The 27,917-nt window shown below is 40.2% G+C and overlaps 1 protein-coding gene across 8 annotated transcripts in view; it reads right to left on the bottom strand.

The window, feature by feature from the left end:
• Positions 1 to 27,423, bottom strand: part of Ndae1 (Na[+]-driven anion exchanger 1) — a 139,501-nt gene extending 112,078 nt beyond the window's left edge. For 3 of the 8 annotated variants that reach the window (XR_002009748.2, XM_019055368.2, XM_019055369.2), the window contains exons 1-3: positions 27,217 to 27,421; positions 25,213 to 25,429; positions 4,868 to 4,968 (exon numbers count right to left, since the gene is read on the bottom strand). Coding sequence is in view for 7 of the 8 variants with exons in the window: in XM_019055368.2 (XP_018910913.2) it covers positions 4,868 to 4,958 (91 nt within the window). In the remaining variant the exon portion in view is untranslated. Of the gene's footprint in view, positions 1 to 4,867; positions 4,969 to 25,212; positions 25,430 to 27,216 lie in introns of all 8 variants that reach the window. The other 5 variants (XM_019055367.2, XM_019055366.2, XM_019055372.2 and 2 more) reach the window with 3 other exon arrangements.
• Positions 27,424 to 27,917: the final 494 nt, after the last annotated feature.

Genomic DNA, 27,917 nt, shown 5'->3' with positions numbered 1-27,917 from the left:
AGGTTATTAAAGTTGATTGTTCATTGGTTCAGGTTAATCATTCAACGTAAAAATTTCCCCGAATTCCCAAAAATTGAACTTTTTAGAGCATTTCAAGCTAGAGAGCGGTACATAGTTTTGATGTAAATGCAGTTTTTGCCGGCACAACTGTCAACTTGCAAACAGATAATCCACCTCAAACGCTCATGATATTATTGAAGAGCGTTTAACATAAAGAACTGAGAATCGATATGATTGTCCTCTAGTGAGAGGTGCGGAGTTTCAGTTTCACTTGGAACCCTCATTACAGCCTTAACTTCTAGAGCTTTTTTCGAACTTAGGATCCCGTTTCAGGGAGAATTAATGTACCATCGTGCACCACACAAAATTTTACATAATCTTGGCCAAGGAACAATATATCGCCCATTTGCAAACTGACAATTTTGCAGAGTAAAGAGAAATCTTTGACATTTTGATGATTTTGAGGCTCCCTAGTAAAAATTGGCGATAAGAGCTGCGTTTCAAAATACCATAGGAATTCTTATAGCCGGCTAAAGAAGGCTACAGAAAATCATATAGCTGGCTGTAGAATGCGGAGAAAATCATACGGCCGGGCTATACGAAGCGATAAAAAATTATGCAGCCAGGCTATAGTTCCTATCGCCGGGTTTTACACTTTATCGCCTGGCTGTTGCATTTTCGCCATCGATTATAATAGGCTATAAGAAATTGTGTAGAAATTCGTGTGCTTTGGAAATCATTAAGTTTGATACGGAACCACCTTAATATTTACAAAACACACATTATATTTTCCTTTAATACATATTTTTTTTCATCAATCAAAATGAGGACAATCCATACAGGATGTGCAAACATTTCAAAATCATGAGTTGACTAACGCTGCCTCCGTCAGATTAAATATTAGAGCCTAACACAAAGCGGAGCGGCGACGCACCGGCGCCTACAAACCTAACAGGGATACTTCACGCATTGTGCAACGCGTGAAGTATCCCTGTTAGGTTTGTAGGCGCCAAGGCGAGTCTCGCGCTAGCTGCCCGCCTGCCGCGCCGCAGCGTGCCACAGCGCTTGAAGCAACTATTTCACACCAGAGGTATTGCACAGTATCATACGAAACTGAAGGCGCTCTAATATATTGGGAATGGCAGGCATCCATCAAAAGTACGGAGCTTTCCTCGCAAAATAAATCAAGATACTACGGCCCAAAAAGAGAGCAGTAGTCCAAAAAGTCACTAAGTCCTAGCATCCGTAATTAGTAACGTTTAGCATACACTTTATCGCCTGGCTATTGCTTCATCGCCATCGGCTATATAAGGCTATGAGAAATTTTGTAGCCGGCTATAGAAGCTATTGCAAATTTTACAGCCGGCTGTAGGTCTATGGTATTTTGGAACACAGATTTTACTGCCAATTTTTACGAGGGCTAGATTTGCGATTTATTTCACATAACAGCGTTATTACAGTTCTTTCATGCAAAATTTGAAGAAACTAAACCATCAGCTTGCCTATTTTATACCGTAGAATGCGGTAAAGTCGCTAACTCGTTATCGCCAAAATGTTGAGATAGGCGGTATTGTTTCTCAGCCCTCGATAAGAAAACGTACTTTAATCGCAAGTCCCCACCACATGCAAAATCTCCACTCTGATCCAATATCTCGAGGTCATTAGAAAGCGTTTAGCGTGGAAAATTGGAAATCGATATTTTGGACTCGAAACGAGTTTTTCCGCTTTCGAGCTCCCACGCAAAGGCGCATTTTGCCTGACTCCATCACATTCAGTATGCAGGTTGTCATGCTTGGTCGGAATAAAGCGATAAAAATGCAAGTGTCGTAATTGAGATCTCAGTACTTCGGCTTCGGGAACTCGGGAACATAGGGCGGAAGAGGCAGATTGAGAATGAGCCCTCTCTCGGGCTAGGGGTGAGAGGACGAGCATGCTGCCCTGCTAAGTAAAAACGCCGTATGAACCTTCAGGCGTTGCCACATTTCCTTCAATAAAATACGAATTTATCTAAATTTGGGAAGATTTTTCCTCCATTTTTTCAGACAATTTTGTTCGTAATTTAACCTAAAATATTTGAAAACTTCAAGGCGATATATCGACGGTGAAACTACCAAACCACGTATCTCGGTTTGCGACGTCGCAGACTTCCTGTCATGCTTTATTTTTAAATGAAAAAACTACTTAACATCCCAGTCTTGAAAATTTCTGTGATTTTTCCTCTTTGTGCGGAGAAAATTCCGTGGAAAATTCCAAGGTTTGATATTGATTGGGTCTTCTTCAAAAATATAAAATGTGAGCCGTAGATTTTTTTATCACGCAAACGAGAAAACGTGGTTATGGTAGTTTCACCGTCGATATAGTCGCAGGCAATTCGCATCGCCGGCAATTTACAGCTGGTGGTGGATACAATCTTGGGACATCATAAAATTCAAAAATAAAAAAACGAGATTTAGAGTGCTGATTATGTTGCTGTAATGTGAATGTCATTTTACATCCTGGAAAACACATGGAGGAATATGACACTTAGAAGAGCGTGTAGTGAACTCTGTGACATTAGTTGGATTGAGATCGGACAGCAATCTAAAAACTAACGATCGTGACAAAACGTAGAGTATCCAAAAAATGAAGGCGCTTCAAGCTGAGCTCATCTTTTTGAAGGACATAACCCTCGAAATTGCATTATGCCGATGCGCATCATGCGATTATTGAAACAACGTGTGAACCGCTTGCAAATTGCCGGCGATTGCTAATTTCCTGCGACATATACAAACTTACTTTCAAAATAATGATTTTATCAGGGGAAATTTGGCAACTCTCGAATGTTCATACGGCGTTTTTCCTTGGCAAGGCAGCATGGCTCGCCGGGACGGGACAAGGGCGGAAGGCGAGGGGGCGAGGGCAAGGGCGGGGGGTGGGGGCGGGGGCGGGGCGAAACAGGGGCGCGGTGGGGCACCAAAGCCTCGGCGCATCGCATCACATTCCAATTCCGTGTAAAGTGTATCGATTATGACTCCTGCACTAGTACGTGTGGGGCTTCTTTCCATTCCACTCACTATTTCGACCCCGTTGCCAGCGTCGTGGCGGGCGCGGTGAAATCAGCCGGCATTTGCCCCAAAATAGGCGTGTTCTGCACGGAGAAAAAAACTTCGTGCATGGGACCCGAAGTTGAGGTCATACGGATCTCTGAAGTTTTCTGATATCGCAGCCGAAAACTTGAGGTCGAGCTGCCGAGGTTCGGGTCAGACATCGAGGCACTTCGGTATGTACCGGAGTACTTCAGATGTCTGACCCGACCCTTCGGTATATATCGAAGTATTTCGGATGTCTGGCCCGAACTTCGGCAGCTCGACCTCAAGTTTTTAGATACGTGTCCGAAAACTTCAGAGATCCATATGACCTCAACTTCGGGTCCCACGCACGAAGTTTTTTTCTCCGTGTGGGAGAAGGAGGAAAAGAGATCGGTAAAATCACCAAAATTACTGAAAAATTACCGGAATTGTTTCCCATCAACGGGAATGCTGCGGAGATGTTGGGTAATTTTGCTGTTTCCTGCCGGCTGACTCTTGGAATTGATAGACAAAGAAGACAAAAAGGGTATGGAGAGATCTTATTGGTGGAAGTGGGTGGTTGCAATGGACAAAGGAGGTAGGTAGACTAACTAACGGCAACTCACGAGAGACCCTATAGTTAGTCCATCTTTTACCCCCTTAGTCTATAAGACCCATGAATTTCAACCCATATGATGGCTCCGTATGTCTTCTTTGTCCATCGCTTCGTCTATCAGTTTCAATAATCAGCTCGCAGAAAACCTGTAACTGTTTTCTTGGCATATTATCATATTTTATCAGTAATATAACCAACCATGTGCGACAGTAAATTGGACGTATTTAAATGAAAAGGAACTATATCCATTCTTATATGAGCTCTAAGGTCCATAAAATACACGCGTGACAGGGCTCAAGTCCCAATGAATATAGTTCCTTTTGATTTAAGTTCGTCCAATTGATGATAAAATCTTCGGAAATACTGTGAAATTACAAAACATGCTCAGTGGTTATACCGACTATGGGCAATTTTGCCGATTTCTGGTAATTTTTCTGTATTTCTGTTACATTTATCAAATTCTACCAACATGCACTAACTACCCTTACTAAACTTTTACCTACATACGTGCGTGCAATTTCATCATGCAGAACTGCGCATTTCGGTTGGCGGCGTCGCAGACTTCCTGCATGGAGAAAAAAACTTCGTGCATGGGACCCGAAGTTGAGTTCATATGGATCTCTGAAGTTTTCTGATCACGCATCCGAAAACTTGAGGTCCAGCTGCCGAAGTTCGGGTCAGACATCGAGGCACTTCGGTATGTGCCGGAGGACTTCAGATGTGTGACCCGAACCCATCGGTATATATCGAAGTACTTCAGATGTCTGACCCGAACTTCGGCAGCTGGACCTCAAGTTTTTAGATAAGTGATCCGAAAACTAGATCCATATGACCTAAACTTCGGTTCCCACGCACGAAGTTTTTTTCTCCGTGTGTTATCCTTTATTTTCTACCCAGAAAACTGTCAAACGTCGTTTCTCGAAAACCTCCGTGATTTTAACTCTGTGTGCGATGATTATTCTATGAAAATTTCAAGCCATAATGTTGGTTGGGTATATTTTTAAAAAATAAAGCATGAGCAGAGCTCTTGAAACGCTGCAACTGAGATACGTATTTTTGCAATAATTCACCGTCGATTAGTTTTTTAGGTGAGGTTGTGAGGTAGGGTAGCTATTGTGTTCTGCGCTGCCTCGTTAATGAGAAGACACTTTGGACTGAAATTAAAGAGAATTCATAGTGTGAATAGCGTGGCGAGAAAGCTTACCCTCAAAATCTTGCTCGGTGAATTCCTGGCGCGTTTGCTGAGCGGCTTTCGGGTCCTTGGGCGCCACATCATCCAAACCGGGCGGATTCATCCTTGGATACCTGCAAAATAAAAAGTTTTGCTAAAGATTCAAAGGCGCTAAAACGTATCAATAAAAATGAATGGATGCGTAGAAGTTATTCGGAAAAACCATGAAACGTATACATAGAAAAAATCAGTGGAGTGGCGGGCATTGCGATTTATCGATTGACCTGCCATTTAAATCTATGGAAAACGATCGAGAAACAAGATGTTCGCACTAAACTCCTTAATAATCAATCTTTACCATGGCTTCAAATGGGGAAGTATCCATAAATTGATCATTCTCTTTGATCAAAATCTTTGAATGAGACATTCCCTCTGCGTTGGTATAGGGAAAGAGCTCGTTCAAAAACGGCGCACGGAGAGGAATTGTATGTTAAATTATCAGAAATTCCATCAATTAAGTGATTTCTAGACGAGATCTCTCGTTGAATCCTCAAAAAAGCTCCCTGTTTTTAACGGTATCTCTGTCAAGTCAAAGAGACATTCTGTCATTTCGAAGAGATTTTCGATTGACTAAACAAGGATTCTCGTCAGAGAATTATAACTGGAAAATATTTCTCAGTGCACCTTTTTTGCTCCAAGAAGGTCTAGAAGCTTCGTAGCTTCGCGATTGCAGGCTTCCGTTGTACGCTGGTTGGACATTGTGTCCGACCGAGAAACATCGAGAAATTACAACGATCAAGGCGCGCACCGTGCTGTGCGCGCAATGCGTGAGGTATTCCGACAGTCTTGTAGGCGCTAATATGCGTTCCGGGACAACTGACCGACTGCACTGCGTTGAGCGCAATGCGAGAAGTATTCATGCAGTCTTGCAGGCGCTAATATGCTTTTAACGCCGACCGCACTGTGTTTGGCGCGCTTATTTGAACTCTCGTCACAATAATCGCGGCATCGAATAATGGGGCTTAAAAGGCCCATGTTGTGTTTCGGCGCCGTATGAGCAGACCAACGTTGCCTCGTTTCTCCCGATCAAATATTTTTTCCGAGAAAAGTTAGGAAACTCCTCTATGTTCGCTTTTTTAGATCAAATGGACCATTAAAAAAGGTATATTTAAGCACTCCGATACATGATGCTGTGCCAGAATTTCAAGTAGATCACGATTCGCGCAATGAATATCACTGAAATCAACTCCTACGACTGAGATATTAACGTTTTTATTGACGCTGTTTACGGGAAATACAAGAAAAACAATACTGGCACGCTTAAAAAAATGACGTCCGAGGAATAAAAAAATAAAAGGCGTACATCCTAACAATATTGGGAGAATAATGAAGATAGGCGCGATGCTTTATAAAGGGGGGGGGGGGTGAGGGAAAGGGGGTTAAAAAGGATCACACTCTCACGAGTGGCAGGCCTGTCGGCTGTCGAGTATAAGCTCGTATTTTATCGCGAATCTTTGCTCTAATAAGCCGATATAAATAATAGTCTTTTCCTCGAAAAGAGGGTCGGGTTGATTCGAAGAAACTGTCCACCATCAGAGCTTTATTTTTTAGCTCTAACATATAATACATACACTTTGATTTAATGATACGATTTTATTAAGATTATAAGCTGATCATTCGTTGAGGGTGACTGAGTACGTGATATTTTTTATTGAACTCTTATGGATGGAGCATACCGGTAAAAATAATTTTAAATGGATTACTCCCATAGCTTATGAACGATGTTCAATTTTTATAATTTAGCTCGTGGGTCATTGGGATATTCATTTCATTCTGAACCCTTGTAAAGGAGGTGGATGCGGAAATGTAGTAAAAAAATAGGTACTGCATTCTTGGGTTGAAATATTTATTCTGAGGAGCAAATAGACGTAAAAAGCGTTTGGAAAACTATACTCACTCTCTGTTATTCAACTAGCCACAATACCACGATACACCATGATCCCCATGATATACCACGATACCACGATTATAACCACGATATGCTCAGGGATTTTAATACTCTTAGTTTCCATTTCCTCTCACAATAAAGGTTCCAAAGGCTTCTTCTATTAAAATCTCAGCATGCGCATTTAAAATGCTCACTTAGGTAACCGAAAATTAAACCGTTTGTAAGTGTAAATGGATAAAGTACCTATGATGAAAAAAAAAAATGATATTATAATTTTTTTATGAATTAAATTTTTTTTATGAATCCATTTTTTTATGAATTAAAAAAATTGTATTCCCCTCACGAACTGTGTTTATGATGAAATAATTTTTTTTAAGTTAAAATTTTTTTCTAGATATAGGTAAGAACAATTAAATCATGGCCTTTAATTTTTTTCGAATGATATTAGGATGTCTTCCCAGACATCCTAACATCCTAACATCCAAACATCCTCTGGGAAGACAGGCATAAGTGGCGTTTGGGTGTCGTAGAACGCCAGAGTGCGTTGTAAAGCGACTTTATACATATTAGGATGTTAGGAAAAAAATCTGACGGAGGCTCCATAAAATCTTTCTCACCACGTAGGGGGCCTTGGAGGGCATGTACCCCAAACTTCCCTTGGTAGTATCTATGTATAGACAGGGGAGCAATGAATAAATCAAACCCAGTTCGCCGATGGAGGTAAACAGAATCGTGCTTGAATAAACTTCTACCCTGAGTCAAGAGCGGGAACGGGAGGTGAAGAAACTACGGGGTCCGTAGGACAGAGACAACTTCGCAACGAAGGGGGCATTGTTGACTGTTTTTGCCATTCATACCTCCACGCCCCTACTCATTCTCTACCCCTCGGGATTATGATGTTATAATCTCTTTCTTATGGCGACAGTTTCAAAAGACCATAAATATTAATTTGCTTTTATGACGCTTAATTCCCCGGCTCACTGAGACCAACCTTTTCTGTCACGTTGAGGTGGTAATAATTATGAGTATTGTCGCCTTTTCAGAGCAGACAAAGATTTGTGTTGAGTTCTGCGAATTTTGTCTCCTTTTTATGCGCTCAATATTTTAATTCTTCAACATCATACCGTTTCAATAGGGATCCCCTGCAAATCCATCAGCAAAGTTTTAAAAGTTTTGATAAGTCGAGACTATCGCGACTGTAATTTATTTATTACAGTGGCAGACCCCGAGTTTCAGGTAGACCATGGTCTGCCAAAAAATATAATTCAGAAAAAACAAACCCCAAAAAAGTTGCCTGAAAGCAGCTTAACCCAATATAAACAGCCATAATCGAATCCTCATTCACTCTAGCTCGACATTCTTAATCAGCCCTGGGAACTTAGATCACTGACTAATTGTTATTGATCAGTCAAAAATATATTATAAAACAAATTATTCATAATTTTCCTGAGCTAGTAGTTCAAGTCGGAATGATTTACTTTAAATTTCAGCTATATCGTGAGCAGTGGCGTGGCGTGAATTGCGATATATCGATTGTTATGCCATTTAAACCTATGGAAAAGGATCGATAAACAGGGTGTTCGCAGCGAACACCTCAATAATCGATTCTTTACCATAGCTTTAAATGGCATAGCAATCGATATATCGCAAAGCACGCCACGCCACTGATCGTGAGGGATGTTATCGCTAAATTGGAAACAAAGTTACATAGTCAGGATTCCCTCAGATGTAGCTAAGGAAATATCACAGCTCTGTTCTATCAAACTTTAGGAGCGAGATAAATGTGTGTTTCTCGGACGGATGTTGTGTGTGTAGGTGTTCCTGATTCGCACTCCTCAGAAAGTTTGTTGCCTAAGCAGCCAGATTGAAGGCGAACCCTCAGTGGACGTGTTCTGACCTCTGCCAAAAGGTTCACGTATTGTCTATTAACTCTATCAAAGTTTATGGAGGTAAATTAATGTGTGTTTTTTAAATAGATACTCCCTGGCAGATTTGTCGCTAGTGTATGGTCAAAATTGAAGATTAGTCTCTATTGGTCGAGGGAAACGCAGCACACACGATGTCAAGGAAGAACCGACAGGTATACCTTTCTGATTGGTTATCATTGTCTATGATACGATTAAATCGAGTCGTACTTTGTTAGGCGTAGCAATGGGAACAGTTGCGCATCAGTGCGTGACATTCCTATTTTGTGTGAGTGTCAATGGATGGTACTTATTAAATTGGATTTTTTTGCACAACATGACAACGCTGATGTAATATTTTGATGCGCTTTGATGTGCAACAATCGGAACGTGCTCTGAGCAAGTTCTAGAGATTGTTGCGGAGTTCCTAACCTCACTTTGCTCGTCTGTTCTCGCATTGGCTGCTCCTTGGTCGAGAAAAAGTTCACAAATAACAATTTTTCGGAAACTAGTTCCTAACTGTTACCTCAAACAAAATACGACTTGGCTTGGATTGTTATAACGTCCTGCCCAGGCACAAACTAGGGAATTCAAAGTGGCTCATCGATAGAACTGTCGACTGGTGCTGTTCAAAGATCGTCGGACCGACCATCTTTGAAGGTAACCGATATATTTGGGACACATCACAGATCAAATCTTGAAATTTTCAAGGAATTTGTGTAGAAATGGCTGAGAAATTGAAGAATTGGTGACAGTTTGAGAGTCCCAGTTTGAAAGTGGGCTGGACGCTCATCATGTTTCTGATTGGAATCATGGTACAGTAGTCGAAAGTCGCGATAATGACGTAGCCCAGGTAAAAATTGGCGATAAGAGCTGCGTTTCAAAATACCATAGGAATTCTTATAGCCGGCTAAAGAAGGCTACAGAAAATCATATAGCTGGATGTAGAATGCGGAGAAAATCATACGGCCGGGCTATACGAAGCGATAAAAAATTATGCAGCCAGGCTATAGTTCCTATCGCCGGGTTTTACACTTTATCGCCTGGCTGTTGCATTTTCGCCATCGATTATAATAGGCTATAAGAAATTGTGTAGAAATTCGTGTGCTTTGGAAATCATTAAGTTTGATACGGAACCACCTTAATATTTACAAAACACACATTATATTTTCCTTTAATACATATTTTTTTTCATCAATCAAAATGAGGACAATCCATACAGGATGTGCAAACATTTCAAAATCATGAGTTGACTAACGCTGACTCCGTCAGATTAAATATTAGAGCCTAACACAAAGCGGAGCGGCGCGACGCACGGCGCCTACAAACCTAACAGGGATACTTCACGCATTGTGCAACGCGTGAAGTATCCCTGTTAGGTTTGTAGGCGCCAAGGCGAGTCTCGCGCTAGCTGCCCGCCTGCCGCGCCGCAGCGTGCCACAGCGCTTGAAGCAACTATTTCACACCAGAGGTATTGCACAGTATCATACGAAACTGAAGGCGCTCTAATATATTAGGAATGGCAGGCATCCATCAAAAGTACGGAGCTTTCCTCGCAAAATAAATCAAGATACTACGGCCCAAAAAGAGAGCAGTGGTCCAAAAACTCACCAAGTCCTAGCATCCGTAATTAGTGACGTTTAGCATACACTTTATCGCCTGGCTGTGAGTTGCTTAATCGCCATCGGCTATAAAAGGCTGTAAGAAATTGTGTAGCCGGCTATAGAAGAATAGAAGCTGTTGGAAATCTTACAGCCGGCCGTAGGTCTATGGTATTTTGGAACACAGATTCTACTGCCAATTTTTACTATGGAACCACTAAATCAGTTTATACTCTCTTTATGAAGGTGCTCCCCTGATAAAAATAAGCAATAGGAGCTGCGTTTCAAAATACCACAGGAATTCTCATAGCCGGCTATAGAAGGCGATAGAAAATTATATAACTGGCTGTAGAAAGCGAAGAAAATCACACAGACGGGCCACACGAAGCGATATAAAATTATACAGCCGGGCTATGGTTCCTATCGCCGGGTTTTACAGTATATCGCTGGGCTATACAGTATATAGCCGTGCTATACAGTTTATCGCCTGGTAGTAGCTTTATCGCTATAGGCTATAAAAGGCTATAAGAAATTGCATAGTCGGCTATAGAAGTTATAGGAAATCGTACAGCCGTCTGTAGGTCTATAGTATTTTGGAACAAAGATCCTTCTGCCAATTTTTACCAGGGTCCAGGGCTGGTCGGTTAAACATTCAGCCGCGCATTCCTGAACTTAGCAGGAACTTAATTACTGTGGGATGTGCCAGTTGTGTGGCGTTCAGGTCTTTCAGTGTTAGCATTTACAACCACTGGCTTTGTGGGTTCAAATAATACATCTCGAAACAAAGACATCCTCCGCGCTTTATCACGTTTTTCCCGGGCTTTGTTTCCGAGCTCCACTTGTTCTTTTGCGTCGCGATGGCGACCAAAGCCGCAGTTCTCGGTTCAGCGAGGGGAGGAGAAACTGCTTGGGTTTGCAATCCACGCAGGCGGAGGTTAAGCGGGTTTAGATGATTTTCATATCGAGGTAGATTTCAGAATCGCTCGGGAGATTATCGTCTTGTAATTATAGTCAGTGCTTCAAAATCTCAAGCATTCCAATCGGTTTTAAGTCTACTTCCGATCATGAAGTCTCCGTGATTACGTCATCAGAGGCGTACCCAGCAATTTGATAACACCGGATTTCCTTCATTTAAACCTATGCTAAATAATCGATTCTTGTCGGAGCACCTGGCCCCTCCAAGGAATGATATATTTCCATAGAATTAAATGGAGAAAAGACAATATTGCCAATTTGCTGGATCCGCCAATGAACGTCATGTCAGCGTTGATGCTGTGTTCATTGATTCCGCCATCGTAGCCTTACACGAAAATGTCATTTAATAGAGGCCATACGGCCAAAAAGGACAAAAAAAATAAGATTAAAATTTTGATAAAGTCTCTGTATTTTTGTATTTTCTTTAATCATAAATTATCAATTTTATAGAGTAATCAGTTTTAAATGACAGCGGTTCATGGAGAAAGTATGAAGAAAAAAAGAAAATGAAAACTCGCGATACATAGAATATTGTACATGAGCTGAGCAGGACATTGAGCGATCGTCAAATGTCCTGGTGGCCTTGTCTCCTTTCAAACTCGGCAACCTTCACCTTTTACCTCTTCTGAGACAATGAAAACGGAAAAGTGACTCGAACTTTTCGGTCTCTCGTTGAATTTCATATAGTTGAGAAAAATTGACATTTTTTATCAGTCACTGGAAAAAAAAACACATTTGATCTAGAGTCCAGACTCTTGAAAACATTGACAAGAAAAAATACTCTTGACTCAATCGGATTTTTGCTTGAATCAAAACGAAATCCGCTTAAATTAATAGGCTTGGTTCTTGGTTTAAGCTAGATTCTGATTGAATCAAGAGTACTTTTTCTTGTCGAGGTTTTTAAGAGTCTGGACTCTAGATCCAATGTGTTTTTTTCCCAGTGGTCTATACTTGCAACGTTTATTTTATCTCAAAAATCAATTATCAATCGCATCAATATTATAGAATTATGCTCGTCTGCTCATTTGAGAGGCTTCGAGGACGAGCTGCATGAGAGCAGTTTTTGCTATTTCGAGAAATACGCGTTTGAAGTTTTAAAATTACATGGATCCTTATGGTGGAAAGAGAGCGTTCAAACAGACTATTTGATGCTTAAAAATTGGAATTAGAGAGCAAATTTTTCACAGAATATGCAGTAAGAACTATCTAGGAACTATGTCCATTATGACATGAGCTTTCTAATGGATGCACAAACTCTTATGGATCTCACGTTCATGTCAGAATTAATATAGTTCATTTTGATTGAAATACGTCCAATTTGATGTAAAAGTGTGAGGACTTTTGATTTGCATAGGTATTATATGATATGAATAAACGTCATCCTTCATCAGATAGAATGTCTGAAGCTTTCCAGCCCCTATACGTATACTGTGATCTTGGAGTCATCGTCTAAACCGAAAGCGGGCTGATTGTTGAAATGGATTGACAAAGCGATAGACAAAGGAGACATAGGGAGTGTGGAGCAATCCCATCGGTTGAAATTGGTTGTTCTTTTATAAACTAAGAGGGTACATGATGGTGGACTAACCATAGGATCTCTCGTGGGTTGCCGTTCGTTAGTCTATTATCTACCTCCTATGTCTATTGCATCCACCCGCTTCCACCAATAGGGTCACTCTATTTACATGTTGTCTCCTTTGTCTTAATCTTTGTCTTTCAATTTCAACAATCAGCCCAGAGTTTCGTCTTTCTTTTAAAAAATTCACCATTGCTTTATTAGCAAAATTTCATTGGTTGAGTACGTATATTTTTCTATGATCTTCGAGTACAAAAATATCAATTTTTTTAACCATGTTCAGCGTGTAAAAGGTTTCAGTCACAAAAAGTCGTGTTCAGAATTTCTTAAAATCTGAAGTCTCTAAAGCCCAAAGCTTTAATGTTGGTGAATTAGCCATTTTTCCTCCTCACACTTTCTTCTCTGCTCTCAGACAGAGAGTATGAAATAACCTGGTAAGAGAACGAAACAGTAAAATTCTACGGCGCAGGGAATAAAAATTTAAGGGGTTTAGAAGCCTCGCCCCGGGATACCTTGGGTTTCCTCTCTTTTGATTAATTAGGCTCCGAGAATTCCGCCTCTGTTTCGTCCCGTCTTCATCGCGACCTGAATTTTCCCCGCGGTTTTTATTATACCCTCATTTCCTCCGCTATAATACAGCAATTTATCCCGTGAAAGTGACGTCACGGTCTCGGCACGCTCCTCAAAGCACTTGTCGAAGTTTCTCGATTGATTCTCGCGGATTACCGCTCCCCGTTGCGTCGGGCCGAAAACTTCATCAAGAATTTATCGCCAAGTCGCCCGGCTCTAAAAAAAACTCTCCCACCTCGCGACCAGTTTCCAGGAATATTTCATGAGAGGACAATCTGCCAACGGTGGGTCCGAGTCGATTAGTTTTTGAGTTGTTCGCATTGCGGTACGTCGCACAGTGGACCGAGTCAATTAGTAAGGTCGGACGTGAAACTTTTGACTAAAACTGCGAATTTTGAAGTTTATTTCGTCACATTTTGAATTCTGAGGGGTGTTCGTAGCAGAAAATTTCACGAGGAAATCAACGGAGCCACTTTTAGAACGCCTAAATTTTGTATAATCGGACTTGTAAGCGTTTCAAGTTTCCAAATTTTGTCCGATCTCTCCTATTGACACGATCCACTGTGCGTCGGGTAATCCGATAATCTGTTCACCACCATTAATTCAAGAGTATTTTCCAGCTCCGATCGGGTGCTTTTACTCGTAATTAGTGCTGGGAGTAGAACATTAAAAAAAAAAAAAAAAAAAAAAAAAAAAAAAAAAAAAAAAAAATTAGCGGTTTCTCGAAGCTTTGTAACTTGAAAAGAGAGCGCAGCACTTTGCTCGTTTCCAATTTTATCATTGATTTTTTTCAAACTTTTAGTAAGATTAATTTTTTTAATTTCAGTGTTATCAGTGTTTACTTTTATCTGCAAATATTTTTTTTGTTATAGTAATATTTAGCAGATGGGTAAAATGACATACTAGCAATTTTATTAGGTTGAGATCATCAAGATTTGTATTTTTTATATCTGTTCTTATTTCCCTTCAGCATATTTCCTATATTTTCCCTCAGTATATCATGACGAAAGTCGCAAAACGCACGGACCTCAATTCGTTGTTTCCCGCATGAAGGAAGGTAACTCAATTCCAAGGTTGCAAAATGGACTCGAACAATTCAATTTTTTCAAACAAAAATAGACCTGTAAAATTCGTGTCAACATTTTTCTGATTTTTCCTCCAGATCCGAAGAAAAATCAATAAAAATTTTAGATAGAAATTTCCACAATTTGCCTGGTAAAAATGAGATTTGCGAGCGGAAGTTTGGCAACATTAGAATGTATTTACGTTATTTGCTTCGTGAGGATGCCATACATGTCAAAATAAACCAGAGTAAAGCCGGTTGAAAGTTTTCAGTTGAAAAAGCGGAGTTTGCGAACCTGTTTAAAGGAACAAAGACGTTCAGTAAAAAACTCTTAAAAAATAATGAAGTAGCAGCGGCAATTTGGAAATACACGCAATTTAGGTGAGTACTTTTGTACTTTCACCGTTGATTCATCACACAAAATGTGGTTCCTGTCAGTGTAGTGTCGGCTAGTCTCCTGCAAAGCTGAGGAGGGAGCATGCTGAGTGCGTGGGAGCGTTGCGTGTTGCAGCGCAATTACTGGAAGGAGTCCTTGGATTAGTAACCTTTGTATGAACTTTAATTGGCAACAGGAGATAATCTGTGTTGTACGCTGCTCAAAGATTGATACGAAGGCCACGTCTGTGTGATTAACCGTTGAGATGTTCCCTTACCGCGCGCGGTCGAACACGTAAGTGTTCGTTGTATACGATCACGGGCGGTAACTGAATTTGGCGGATATCACTAAACATAGATCGTAGATGTGAGGCTCAATCAATGGAGTGTAATCACTAAATAGAAACGGACATTCTCATACGATACGAGGAAATCTGAATATTTGCGGTATTTACATAGCAGCAACTTGAAAAACTTGAGATACGCATTTCAGAGAGGGGAATGGGTGGGAAGATGAACGTAAAATTTCACATAATTCATTACAATACTGCGAATAAAATTATAAATTAAATATTTAAATTATGAGCGTAAGACAGGCGTGAGTTTCTCAAGCATTAAAAATCATAGTTTATCAATTTGCATGAGATACGCTATCATTCGATCAAAGTTGCCAAGAATAAAAACAAGCTGACATCTCCGGCCCTCGGGTGCCGGATAAGGAAGCGATTCAATGTTCCATCGAATAGTTGTTTATCTTTTAAATTTAATCGACTAGAGGCGAGTTGAAATATGGAAATGCCGTGAGAGCAAAAATGAATACGTCTCAAATCAGCTGAGTTCTTTTTCGATTTTTTATAACCTCACAATCGAGTAATCGACTAATCGACGTGTAAAACTTTGAACGCGTGCAAAAGCTGTTTCTTCATTAATAATTACCCAAAAGTTAAATGAGATGCGCTTGAGGTGAGCCCGGATTTTGGAAATTGCTCATTTTTTTTTTTTTTTTTTTTTTTTTTTTTTATCAGTGTTAAGCGAACTTTCACAATGAAATTATACACTTTGTTTCTAAATTCAAAATAAATGTGTGAGTACAAACGACCGGGTAGTCTGTAACTTATCTAAATGAAATTGCTCATTTGAACTCTGTTCTTTCGTTCAGAAGTATTTCAACCGAAACGGGCCATTTGAAGTATGCTATAGATCGCGATTTTTTTGCTTCGATCAAATGGGTGAAGTATAGATATTTAGATTAGTGAATTGATCGGAAGAAGCGATCATGCTTACGCAATGAATCGCTTAAAAAAGCGAGAAAGTAAGAACAAGGCTGAATATGTCCTTCCTATCCTCGGCTGTGTTACTCACGTGGCCGTCAGTGGCGTGGCGCGAATTGCAATATATCGATTGATATGTCATTTGAACCTACGGTAAAGAATCGATTACTAAGGCGTTCGCTGCGAACACCCTATTTATCGATCCTTTTCCATAGATTTAAATGGCCGATCAATCGATATATCACAAAGCACGCCACGCCACTGGTGGCCGTTGAACCACCACTACAAATGAGACGAACACTGAACAGAACCAACACAATATGGAAATACGAGTAGAGCAAGGGATATGTTGCGCGTTGAAGACGGCGCAGAGATACAACTATTCGCACTTGATGGATGTCCGTGTTGCGTCTGAAAAATTGTGGGCGCGAAGTGTGTGCAGTGCTCTCAGGTGCATGAAAGAAGTTAGAAAAACGAGACCCATTACGTCTTTCCTTCTTTTTGTTGGGTTGCAACTCGATTTGTTTTCCTTTTTGGACCTCGTGATTCACCTATAGCTCGTATGCACCGGCATCATCGGCCCCATTTAACCCACGGGTCACGTGTTTTCAGCAAAATTCGGATCAATTTTCCTCGGATCAATCTTCCTTTTTTGCTCACCTTTTTAAGCATATCTATAGAGATAGGAGATACATTCGTTTATCAATATTCTCATAGGAGGCTGAAAAGTTAAAATCATTAAATATAAATAGAAATCTTTCATAAAAATGAATGACGGTCATAACAAATCATTTGATTCGTATAGGCACAGAGGCGTGAACGTGCTGAGCAAAATGTCCGTAATGGACTGCTCAAATTTCCTCCGTATGGAGGCCTTCGGGTTGGTTTTTTAGTCGCGTTCGCGGCAGCCGCCAGAAGTAAAACTTAGGAGTTGTTGGGTGGCTAACGGTAGAGGGCGTGAGCCGCGCTGCTAGTGTGGTTCCCGCCGGAGTTTGGCATTCTGATTTGCACGGCATCTCAGAGTGTTCGGGCTTCAAATCGGGACTGGCTGTCTATGCACACCTGACGATCGCTAACAAGCGTGAAACCGGTAGTGGCGCTGACAACAGGCCTGATTTCTTTACCCACATCCAACTCTCCTCAAGTGAGATTCTCGCTAGTATGGGAAAATCCATACGAAAAAACAATAATGACCGATACCTCTTAAAAAACTGCATTTCATAAAAATGAATGACGGTCATAACAAATCATTTGATTCGTATAGAAATCTTTCAGTTCATTGATGGTATGATTTGAATGTAACATGCGACTCTTGGTTTGGAATGTAGCAGTAACCTTACCCTCTGTCCATTTCATTTTCATATTTGATTTTAAGAGCGGAATTTCACATGATATTTCTTTAATATATGTTTGCCAGATTTTTGAGGAAACATTACTTGGTTTTTCTCGAGAGGATAGAGAAGTATCATAGATAGAAACGCTGCATGCAATCGAGATTTTTTCTTCTTCAGGTTTCCTGTTGGCGCAGGTTGAAAGGTTTGGCTGTTCCAAAAGGCTGGGGCACCCTCAACCGTGGCATTTCTTATGGCTAAGGTGGAGGACCGTTCATTTCCTCAGTTATCTCGTAAGAGCGGAATAGTGACTCTTTAGTAGCCTCCTGAAGATAAGAAACCTCACCCTATGGGGCATTGGGGCATCTCAAACTTTGAAATTACCTCCTTGTTGGCTTTTGAGGAACACGTTGAGCAAATAGTGTAGCGAACTAGCCAATGTTCGGAAAAATTATATAGATCTATAACTGTTGCTACCCATGAGAAAATGATGAATACCCTAGAGTAAAAGCTTTTCGTTCCATCAATGTCTGTTTACCAGTAGAGAGTCTCTATAATGTATCTATTGATTTCAGCACGACTAAGTTATAAAAAACGTCTCACAAAATAATATGATGCGGACAGGGAAAATAGACATGAATTGAATGAAAATTGTCTTGCCCTGAGCTGAAAAGGGGCGTCAGCAAATCTCATCACAACTTTTTCAACAGATTTAGGTTGAAAAATATTGGGATTACGATCCGAAGCTTGGAAACCGATTAAGAGGAAAGATGAAGGAAGGTAAACTTTTATACTTTTAAGGAACTTGCTCAAAGTTGGGCTGAACGAAACAACTTGACGGATTAAGAAACATCGCCTTCAGCTTGAAACGTTGCCAAATGGCGGTGAAGAGGTGGCTGTAAGGCAGAGGTATGATTGGCTGATTGATACCTGTGCTCGCTGTGGTTTAACATCAATTGGACACCAATAGAATTTTGACGAAAAATACATTTAGGTAATGAAATGTAATGGTAGAAAATTTGGAGAGAAGGGGAGAAAAGTAGTGTATTTTCATTCTTCGAGTTTGACAACTGAAAGTAAAAAAAAAACTCGTGAATAATGTGTATTAAATTAATATATATAGATTAGAAAGTGATGGATAAAGTAATAAGTCTCGTTTGAAAATAAACCGGACATGAAAATAAAATATAATGGTTGAAAAGAGGAACATGACAGGTTTCGGGCGGATAAGGCGGTTTTTCCCCAAAAAATGCGTGTATTTTGTTAGTTTAAAATACATTTATCTGTGAAAGAAGTGAGAAAAATACGATGACGAGTTAATTTTATTATATCTGCACAAGGGAAAAGTAAATTCAATGGGTAGTTTTTTATTTGGCAATAGAGATTTCATTCGCAGTGTGTTTATCATCAAATATGGAGACTTGAATCGAACAATAGAGTCATCAACACTAAATCAACTTCATGGTATCAATGTTTTCACGCGGAGTCCAACATTATTTACTGCACGGCACTCAAAAATCGAGAAGATAACTACTGCTGAAGAGAGTAAGTGTTGTGGCCTACCTCGGGAATTGAAGGCGAAATAAGATTGAGCGAACTGTGCATGACACTCGCCAAACCTCCTTCGTTTCAATTCTGCTGCCTCTCAATTTTCAGTCAGAAACCGATACTGACCGCAGTAAGTGGTTTCGCAATTTCCCATCGATCCCCACTCTGAGTGAGGTACGCAAGAGAGTTGCGTGGAAATTATGTTCTGAGATAGCTGACGAATAAGAGGGGTTGGGGTAGCTGACCCGAGGAAAATCAAGTTGGGCGATGTGAAAGTCGAAAGAGGATGTCGATTTATGAAGGCATTGCGTCGTAGCTGTCAATTTGGACACTCGCACCTCCCAATGGCTCCCAGCGCACCTGCTCCCTACACCCCACCGCGCTTTACTTTCATTTTCGCGAGGTGGAGGAAGAGGCAGATGCGTCCGCCTCAAATTACTGAACCAGTGTTGTCGAATCTAATACATTTTTTCAGAACTACCGGTGCTCCAATTTTCCGGGACTAGTTTCGAATTCCGGAAATTTTTAGATTTTCCTGAACTCTTCCCGGAACTTTTGAAATTTCCAAAATTCTCCGGATCTTTTGCATTTTCCGGATTTTTTTTTCAGGTTTAATGGCTTGTACCTCTAAATCAGAGGTCTACAGTCAACTAAAGAGAGAGATTTAATGTCCGTAGACAACAAGGCGATAGGGGCATCCATGCTCCGGCTTTCAAATTTTCAGGGATTAAGGCCGAGTAGAATCTGTTTCTGCAGATCCTCACGTCAGTTCCGTGAAAATTTGTCGCCACCACCGGGATACGAACCCGGGACCTATTGGTCTAGAGTCAGAGTTGGTTGGTCAGAATTGTTCCGGATCTTTTGAATTTCCCAGAACTTTTGATGGTCATGTAGTGGGAGCAATTGGAACAAAAAAGTTCCGAATTTCGGAACTTTTGACGGACATGGAGTGGGAGCATTGACAGCTACTTCTCGAGGATCAAATTGAAACTGGCAAGTAGGGCTCTTGCATGTTTGGGGGGATCTACGATTGAAGTACATTTTCTTGCGTGAATATCCCGAGCAACACGATGGTGCCACTGGTTTTCTCTGGAACGAACTCCAAAGCTCAAAATAAGATCTCAAAATGTTGAGAACTTAATGAAGGGGATATCCCACGCTATCCTAAGAGTCCACCTCTATGTCCAGTCAAACTCTCAATGCCAAGATAGGGAGAAAATACGTAGACAGGGTTGTCGTGTTTACAGTTTTGGAGTTCCCAAAAGAAGTGGCAACCCTGTTAATGTATTTGCCTCCTATCTTTGCATGGAGAGTTTGACATGATATAGATATGGACTCTCAGGATAGCGTGGGATGTCCTTTCCAACGGCCTCAACTCTGGGAGCTTTTTTTGAGTTTTTGAGTTTTTAGAATTTTATGGCATGAATGCTTTATTCTTGGAAAAAAGGACTTTTTATAATACTACGGCATTAATTGAATTAGAGTTCAAAATTTCATTCAATATAGAAGGAGGAGACGCTATTTTAATTCAGAAGTTGCAAAATTTTTGTTTACTAGTTCAATTTTTTCGCAAGGAAAGAATTATCAGGTCTTTAAGGTTTTTTGACAATTTTGTGAGATAATATTCATAAGACAACGAAAAGTGACACTTCATAAGGTGTTTATTTTTTTCATAATAAATAAATTACAAAGATAACTTAATTGACATCGGCTAATGCAATCTAGTTATTCTCTTCTTATTTTGATTCAATTGAAGGTTAGATAAACACGAAATTGGAGTCAAAAATCCTTAAAGAAAAATTTCTCCTCGTCATGATTCATGGAAAAATTCATGATAAATTTTCTTCCTTCTTTCTTTTGAATGATTTACGAATTATGTAATAATTGTTTTTAACGATAGAAGTAGTATGAGTAAAATATATAAACCATACGTATAATTTGAATTCCAATAATTCAGAACTTTTCGTTGCGTATCAAAAACGAAATTCTTTTTAGAGTATTATCAATGGTTAGATAATACCTTTTAGCATGAAATCGTTCACTTGAGTTGCCGCAAATTCGAGGTGCCATGAGTTTTCGTTAGAAAACAGAAGGGAGAGGGTTAAGAAAGTTCACTCGCCGCGCGAGAAAAGCATCAATATCAGGGGAAACATTTACTAACGACATTCCATAGTTGCAAAGTTTTCTTTCCACAGATGATCACTCATAATTCACACCAGTATGACTCTGAAGACTATCTTTTGGACTTGGCAACTTAAGAAAAGAATCTCTTTACATCGGAGCCGTTGTAAGACGCTTCCGTATCACCCGCATAGATTCAAACTCCGAGCTAAGAATAATAATTTTAATAGTCTCCGATTTCGTTAATGAGCCTTGTGCTCATCGACACTTTCATCTTTATCTCAACTCGTTATGACAGTCGCAAGACAAAGCTTAATGTCCTGGTTAACGGGTGTGCCATTTAAATTTGAAGGGTATCATTCAAAGATATCCAAAGGATCTTAGAGGCCGTCCGTAAAGGAAATCCAAATCCTGCCCTCGTCTGCCGTGCAGAGGAAGAACGCGGTATGAGCATTTGAGAGTTGCCAAATTTCCGTCGATGAATTGTTCATTTTTGAAGAAAATTATGAAATTTTTCCTTTAAAATTATCAGAATCTTTAGGTGAAATTGCGAACAAAATTACCTGAAAAATTGGGAGGAAAATTTTCAAAAGTTTACCAGGAAATTCGCGTTTTATCGAAGGAAATGCGGCAACGCCTGCAGGTTCATACGGCGATTTCCTTAGCACGGCAGTAGTAAGCACCGTCCGGTGTTGCTGGAAATTACCTAAAGGTGGCGCCAGCTCTCCCACTTACATTACAACTCTATGTACTCTATGGCTTTATGCTGTAATATTTGCATTTTGCAACTCCTTGTAGTGACACCAATAACGCCAAAAATAGAACACGGTAACTCCGTTGAGCTCAATTTATGTACACTATAAATATCGATTTGAGATGAGTTGGTTTGCACACAAATTGTTTTTTACGCATCTAAATGTCCGAAACTAAGAACGGTGTTGCGATTGTTGCATGCAGCCAAACTCGCAGGCGCTCCGGATTTCATTGAACTCGCAGCGACGCGACGACTCGTGAGTGGATCGCCTTTCAAAGCAAATTATGATATTCCGCTCTTGTCAGCAAGCCACGCGCAACAAACATTCTTAGAAGCTCAATGCCATAGTTTTGTAACATAAAGTTTTTGGAAGGTAGATATACCGGATTGTGGTAAAAATGTAAGGAGACGTTCTCTGTCAAAGCGCATCAAAGTATATATTTTATTGACCCGATCAATTTAAAATGAATGATCGATTACTGATATTTCACTGTTTGCAGCTATGTTATAGAGAATCGATTATTAAGGTGTTCGTTGTGAACACCTTGTTTATCGATCCTTTTCTATAGGTTTAAATGGCAGATCAATCGATTTATCGCTAAGCGCACCTACGGCACTGGATAGTATGCATCCTCTCGTACCTTCTAACATCTGTGCTATAATTTGGTGATTTTGATGTACTTTGCTGGTTAGGGTGATTGATGGGACTTTTTATCCAGATGGAACATAAGTGAATATAAGTAATGGAAAATCCGTCATAAACGAGCGATGAATCAAACAAGTCCGAGCTGGTAATTTTACGGCTACCATCAATTAGGCTTGCCTGTTCAACCAAGATGTTAAAAATAAATTACTGCACTTTGGAATTTTTTAGCCAACGTGCGTTAAAAATCAGCATAAAGCTGGAAATCTCAACACAGAGAGAAAATGCCCATGTGAGCACAATTGTCCCTCAAAGAGATACGCTGCTTGGTGCAACACTGGTAACGACTAGTTTGTGTAAACTACTGTATGGGACGTCGGAAAAGTCTTTTAGTGTTTTCTCGACGAAAAATTCAGAATTTCGGTGAACGACCTTAAACTTGGCAATGAGCTTCCTCGCTAGCTGACCTAAGCGAGTGCCTTGGCGCCTTTTACCAATATTTCTCTCCTAAATTTAAGGATTGGAGAGATATTTTTACCGGACATTCCGCGCGCTTCTTCCTCTTTTAATCTTCACTCTAATTTAAATTACACGGAACTAGAATAATTTATAATTAGAAGTGAGTGCAAAAGTCGTGCATCTAAATTTTCCCTCAAGCCCGCAACTGCGAGAGAGCAGATTCGTACTGAAGTTCATGCGAAGATCAAGTCGTAAATTGCTTTCGCAAAACGTTTTCTGATTATAGAATAAAGATTCTTTGAGGTGGATTTTTTCATTCAGCAATTTGCCAATATCTCAAGATATTGTAGATTTTAGTCATTATGAATTTTCTTTTCGAAAAACCGGAATGTCAGTCCACAGAACAATTATCGAGAAATGATCGTCTAAAAAAATAAACCTTTAAAGTAAGTTCAGAAGTACTGTTTCCATATTCCAACTAGACGTATTTCTGCCAAACGGAACTATGTGCATTATGACGTGAGCCCTGTTATGCATATATTCTTAAGGGTCTCAGGGCTCATGTCTTATTGCATGTTGTTCCATTTGACAGAAGTGCGTCCAACTGATCGCGGAGTATTGATATTAAAGCTGGTGATCCACTTTCATTGAAACATTTAACTGCATACCTCCTCCAGTATAAAAATGTCATCTGTTCTGAAGAGGATCCGAAATATTTCAATTCCGGAAAAAGCTTGAAACGATTCAGTAAGTGATCCTTCAGACTTCAAGACGGGAATGGATTTAACGTAAGTCTGTTATTCCCTACGGTGTCGTGTCAATTTTAGATTCCTCAGCAAGAATTCGATTCCTGCAATCCCCATGAGAACTGAAGAGAACTCTCCCTCACAGGTTTATGAAGTCTAGATACGATATGTACATACAGCGTAATGCGGAGATTTTAAGGTCCCACGTCCAGATATTAGACTACCCAGGGTAAGAATTAGGGCATCATCACTTCATCCGAAACTTGAAATTAAGGCACTAAACAAGGTAAGACTTAAAACGATTCGTCACATATTTCTACTTTTCAATTTCAAGCCACTGATATACTCACAAACAAACTTCGAAGCTCAAAAAAAGCTCTCAAATTTAAGGCCGCAACGGAGGAAATCGCTTTATGTTATAGCGAGAGTCCATCTGTATATTCAGTCAAATTCTCCACGCACATTTACGGCAAAGAGGCAAATACACTAAAAGTGTTGCCATTTTGTATGGGGACTACAAGGCTGTATTCACGGCAACTGTGTATTTACTGCCTACTCCCTATTTCGACGGCGTAAGTCGGCAATCACATAACTCGTTTGCGGTGTCAGAAAATCTCCGCCTCTTTGTTATTTTTTTAAGGGAGAACAAATTGACATCATTCCTTGAAGTTTATGCAGACTCTTTTTCACACCGAGAAGAAAAATCACGGCAGTTTTAAAGAATCGCCGTTGAGTAGTTTTCCGTTCAAAAAATAAGTATGACAGGAAGATGTCGCAAACCGAGTTATGTGATTGCCGACTCACACCGTCGATTTGTGCATGGGGTGTTTGACTGGATACAGAGGAAAGGACGAACTCTCACCATAATGTAGGAGATCCCTCATTACAGCCCCAACTTCAAGGGGTTTTTATAGGAACAGAGGTTTTTTTTTTTTTTCAGAGAAAATCAGCGGCACCATCATGTTTCTTGTGATAAGTGCTAAAATCGCAAATCCCTATGCCATGCAAGATCGCTATTGCGGTCCATAAATTAGTAAATTAAAGCGACTTCTGCCTCTACACTGGAAAAAAAACACATTAGATCTAGAGTCCAGACTCTTGAAAACATTGACAAGAAAAGATACTCTTGATTTAATCGGATTTTTGCTTGAATCAAAACGAAATCCGCTTAAATTAAGAGGCTTGGTTCTTGATTTAAGCTAGATTCTGATTGAATCAAGAGTACCTTTTCTTGTCGATGTTTTTAAGAGTCTGGACTCTAGATCCAATGTGTTTTTTTTTCCAGCGTAGCGTCGCTTCTCTGACGTAAGGGCGTATCTCGATTTCAATGTGAGCCCTGTTCTCCATGTAACTCCATGATTTTCAGGGCTCATGTGAAAATGGAGTTACGCCCTTAGAGGAGCAACGGTAGGGCAACATCAGAGCGTAACCCATCCAATATAAAATCCGAATGAAAAAAAGACAACAGTGAATAGTGAATGCTCTGAACTTACGTTGTTCTTGTCGAGTTAGTTTCCACTGGATGACGGTGAGCTTAATACGGCGGAACTTGGGTCCGGTTTCAACAATGTTAGAAAAACTTCCACGTTCGGCGCGATACTATGAGCAGCCTTTCGATCATGCCTCCCATCACACGTTGACGTCACAGTTCAACACACACACGCAGTCTAATTTCCCGACAACACTTCTTACGGACCATGGGTGGTTTCACTGTATTAAAAAATTAAGGGTGGTCGAAATTAGGATAGAGGAAGTTTTATCGCTCGATAATTTTGAATCTAATAATTTTGACTTTAATTTAAATTGAGCTGATCGTTGCAAAATTTTAAATTTGTGTAAATTTTATAATTTGAGAGAAAAAGAAAAGTTCTTAAACTGAGAACTGCTTTTCCATGACTGAGCATGCTTTTTATTTTTGAAAGTTGTTACCTTGCGTAGTAACGAATACACATGGGAAGGTATTTTGTCCGTTAAAATATTAAATACATTGAAGAGCAAAGGCTTACTTTCATATCCTTATGATCCCATTTTATGCTCGCTTTTTTGCGAGAAATGAAGAACGCCTTCCTTGTTTGTCTAAAAATCTTCCATTTCGGGGGAAAAATAGAAATGGCTTCAATAAGTATCAACATCGAATTCATGCAACAATCAATCAGCTTGTACTCATGTGTAAAAAAAACCCCCTCTCTTCAAAAAAGGAAACAAAAGTCTGTGACATAATCTTTCGATGGAATTAAAATTCAGTAAATAGACCTATCTAGTGATATTACTTCATTTTACTCGAATGAGGAGTGAAATTCATTCTTGAAAAGTGGATGTTACTCCGCAAAAAGAGAAGTTTTCCCTTCAAATTTATAGCACTAATGTTGTTTGGAACCAATCGTCGTTTCTCAGAAGAAAGAGCATAACTACATCTCAGCGTTGTCAAATTTGCACCTGCAAATATTATTCTTAATTAAAAGTTATGGGCGTTTCTAACTGCAAATTTTACTGATTTTCTTTTCCGACTCCACAAAAAATCAGCAAAATTTTAAACGGAAACTGCACAATCATTCTTGCAGAAAAATTTATTTTTTAAAGTCAAATATTCGACTTTAGAATGGAGTTAAATTCTTTCCTCTGGGACGATTTAAGTGATTCAGAGTGAAATACACTCTGAGATTTTCCACAAATCCTATCCGGTAGGTTCATTATAGACAAATGGACGCATTTATGCTAAAAGAAATTATTCGAAAATGAACGAATTCAAAAGAAATCAGGTGCATAGGATTTGCGTTTATCATAGTTCCTTTCGATGTCATTCATTTCCACATGGTTCCATTTAACATTAATGAAGCGTTGGGTGCATAAAAGGCATTTCTTGGTTGCGGTGTCTCAGAATCTCCGCTAACGTTTCATCCACCATGATCAAAGCAAATACATAAAATTCGTTAAAACTTTTACTGAATTCTCTCTATGATTTCATAATGCTAAAAACTTAAACTTTCAAAAAATTCACCCACCCACGTAGCATCGTTTGACGAAAAAATCGCGATATTTTGAAATCAAGTTGCGATTTTTTTACGATTTACTAGCGACAAAATAGCTAGAATCACCAACATCTGATTGCTTATCCTCAATCTTGTCGCAATTTTATCTCTATACAATCACATTCGATTATATCAACATTTTATCTCAATTTACAACGTTTTTTTTCAATAGTATTGCAATGAATCTCCGTCGATAAAATCGCAATTTTTTTTGCAAATTTATGTTATGAAATTGCAATTTTTTATCCGCTAATGTAGCAATAAATCGACGTCGATAAAATCGCGATACATTCTCCGATCAAATCGCAAATTATCTCGCTCACTCCTAATTAGACAACAGTTTACATTCTAAAATTTAAATTACCAGTGGAGATTTTAAAACAGCGTAACCAAGAAATGCCTTTTCTGCACCCGACGCTCTAAACACGTCAAAATCATGAAATCTCCTCGTGATTTCGTGCATTTTACCGGATGGCAAGGAGAGAGTTCTAGTCTCGGGAGGCTAGCGGTGCGGCTGGATCCGCGATACGCACTGGGGCTCGAACCGAGGACCGCGGAGCCGGGGACTGATCGCGGGGGAATCTCGCGTGGCCGACTGCCGCGTCGACACCGCGGCGCGGCTCGCCACTCGCGCGTACTTATTGATCGAAAAAGGATCTGCGCAAAGGCAGAGGCAAAGGCGGAGCAGCCGAGCGCGCTCGCACGCTCCGGAGAGGAGGTATGCCAGACCGCGCGACGCGACACCGCGCGCACTGGGCCACGGGAGTCACCGCCGGGGGGGGGGGGGTGTCAGATGTAGGCCGGGGGGTGGGAAATGGGGCACGCGGCTCAGGCCTAGCTCTTGCGAGATTTTCGGCGACGTCAGTCTAAAAGCTTTCCCATGGAAGAGATTTTTTTGATTCACAGCTGCGCTTTACTCCGAGCGGAGCGAGGTAGACAAGGTGACGTTTTTCGCTAATAAATCGGTTGATGTAAAAACCTAGCAAGTCTATTTCGTCATGAGCCCTGGCCTCTATAAAAATGCGTATTCTACACGGCTCATCAGGTGTTTTGGACTTGTTTGGTTGTAGCATCGATCGATTTACTCCGAGCGGAAAGAGGTTGTGACGGTGACGTTTTTCGCTAGTAAATCGGTTGATGTAAAAACCTAGCAAGTCTATTTCGTCATG

Source organism: Bemisia tabaci, chromosome 7 (assembly GCF_918797505.1).
Source record: "Bemisia tabaci chromosome 7, PGI_BMITA_v3".
Lineage (NCBI taxonomy): Eukaryota > Metazoa > Arthropoda > Insecta > Hemiptera > Aleyrodidae > Bemisia > Bemisia tabaci.
The sequence above is the reverse complement of the archived record's forward strand: the minus strand, read 5'-3'. Positions and strand labels throughout refer to the sequence as shown.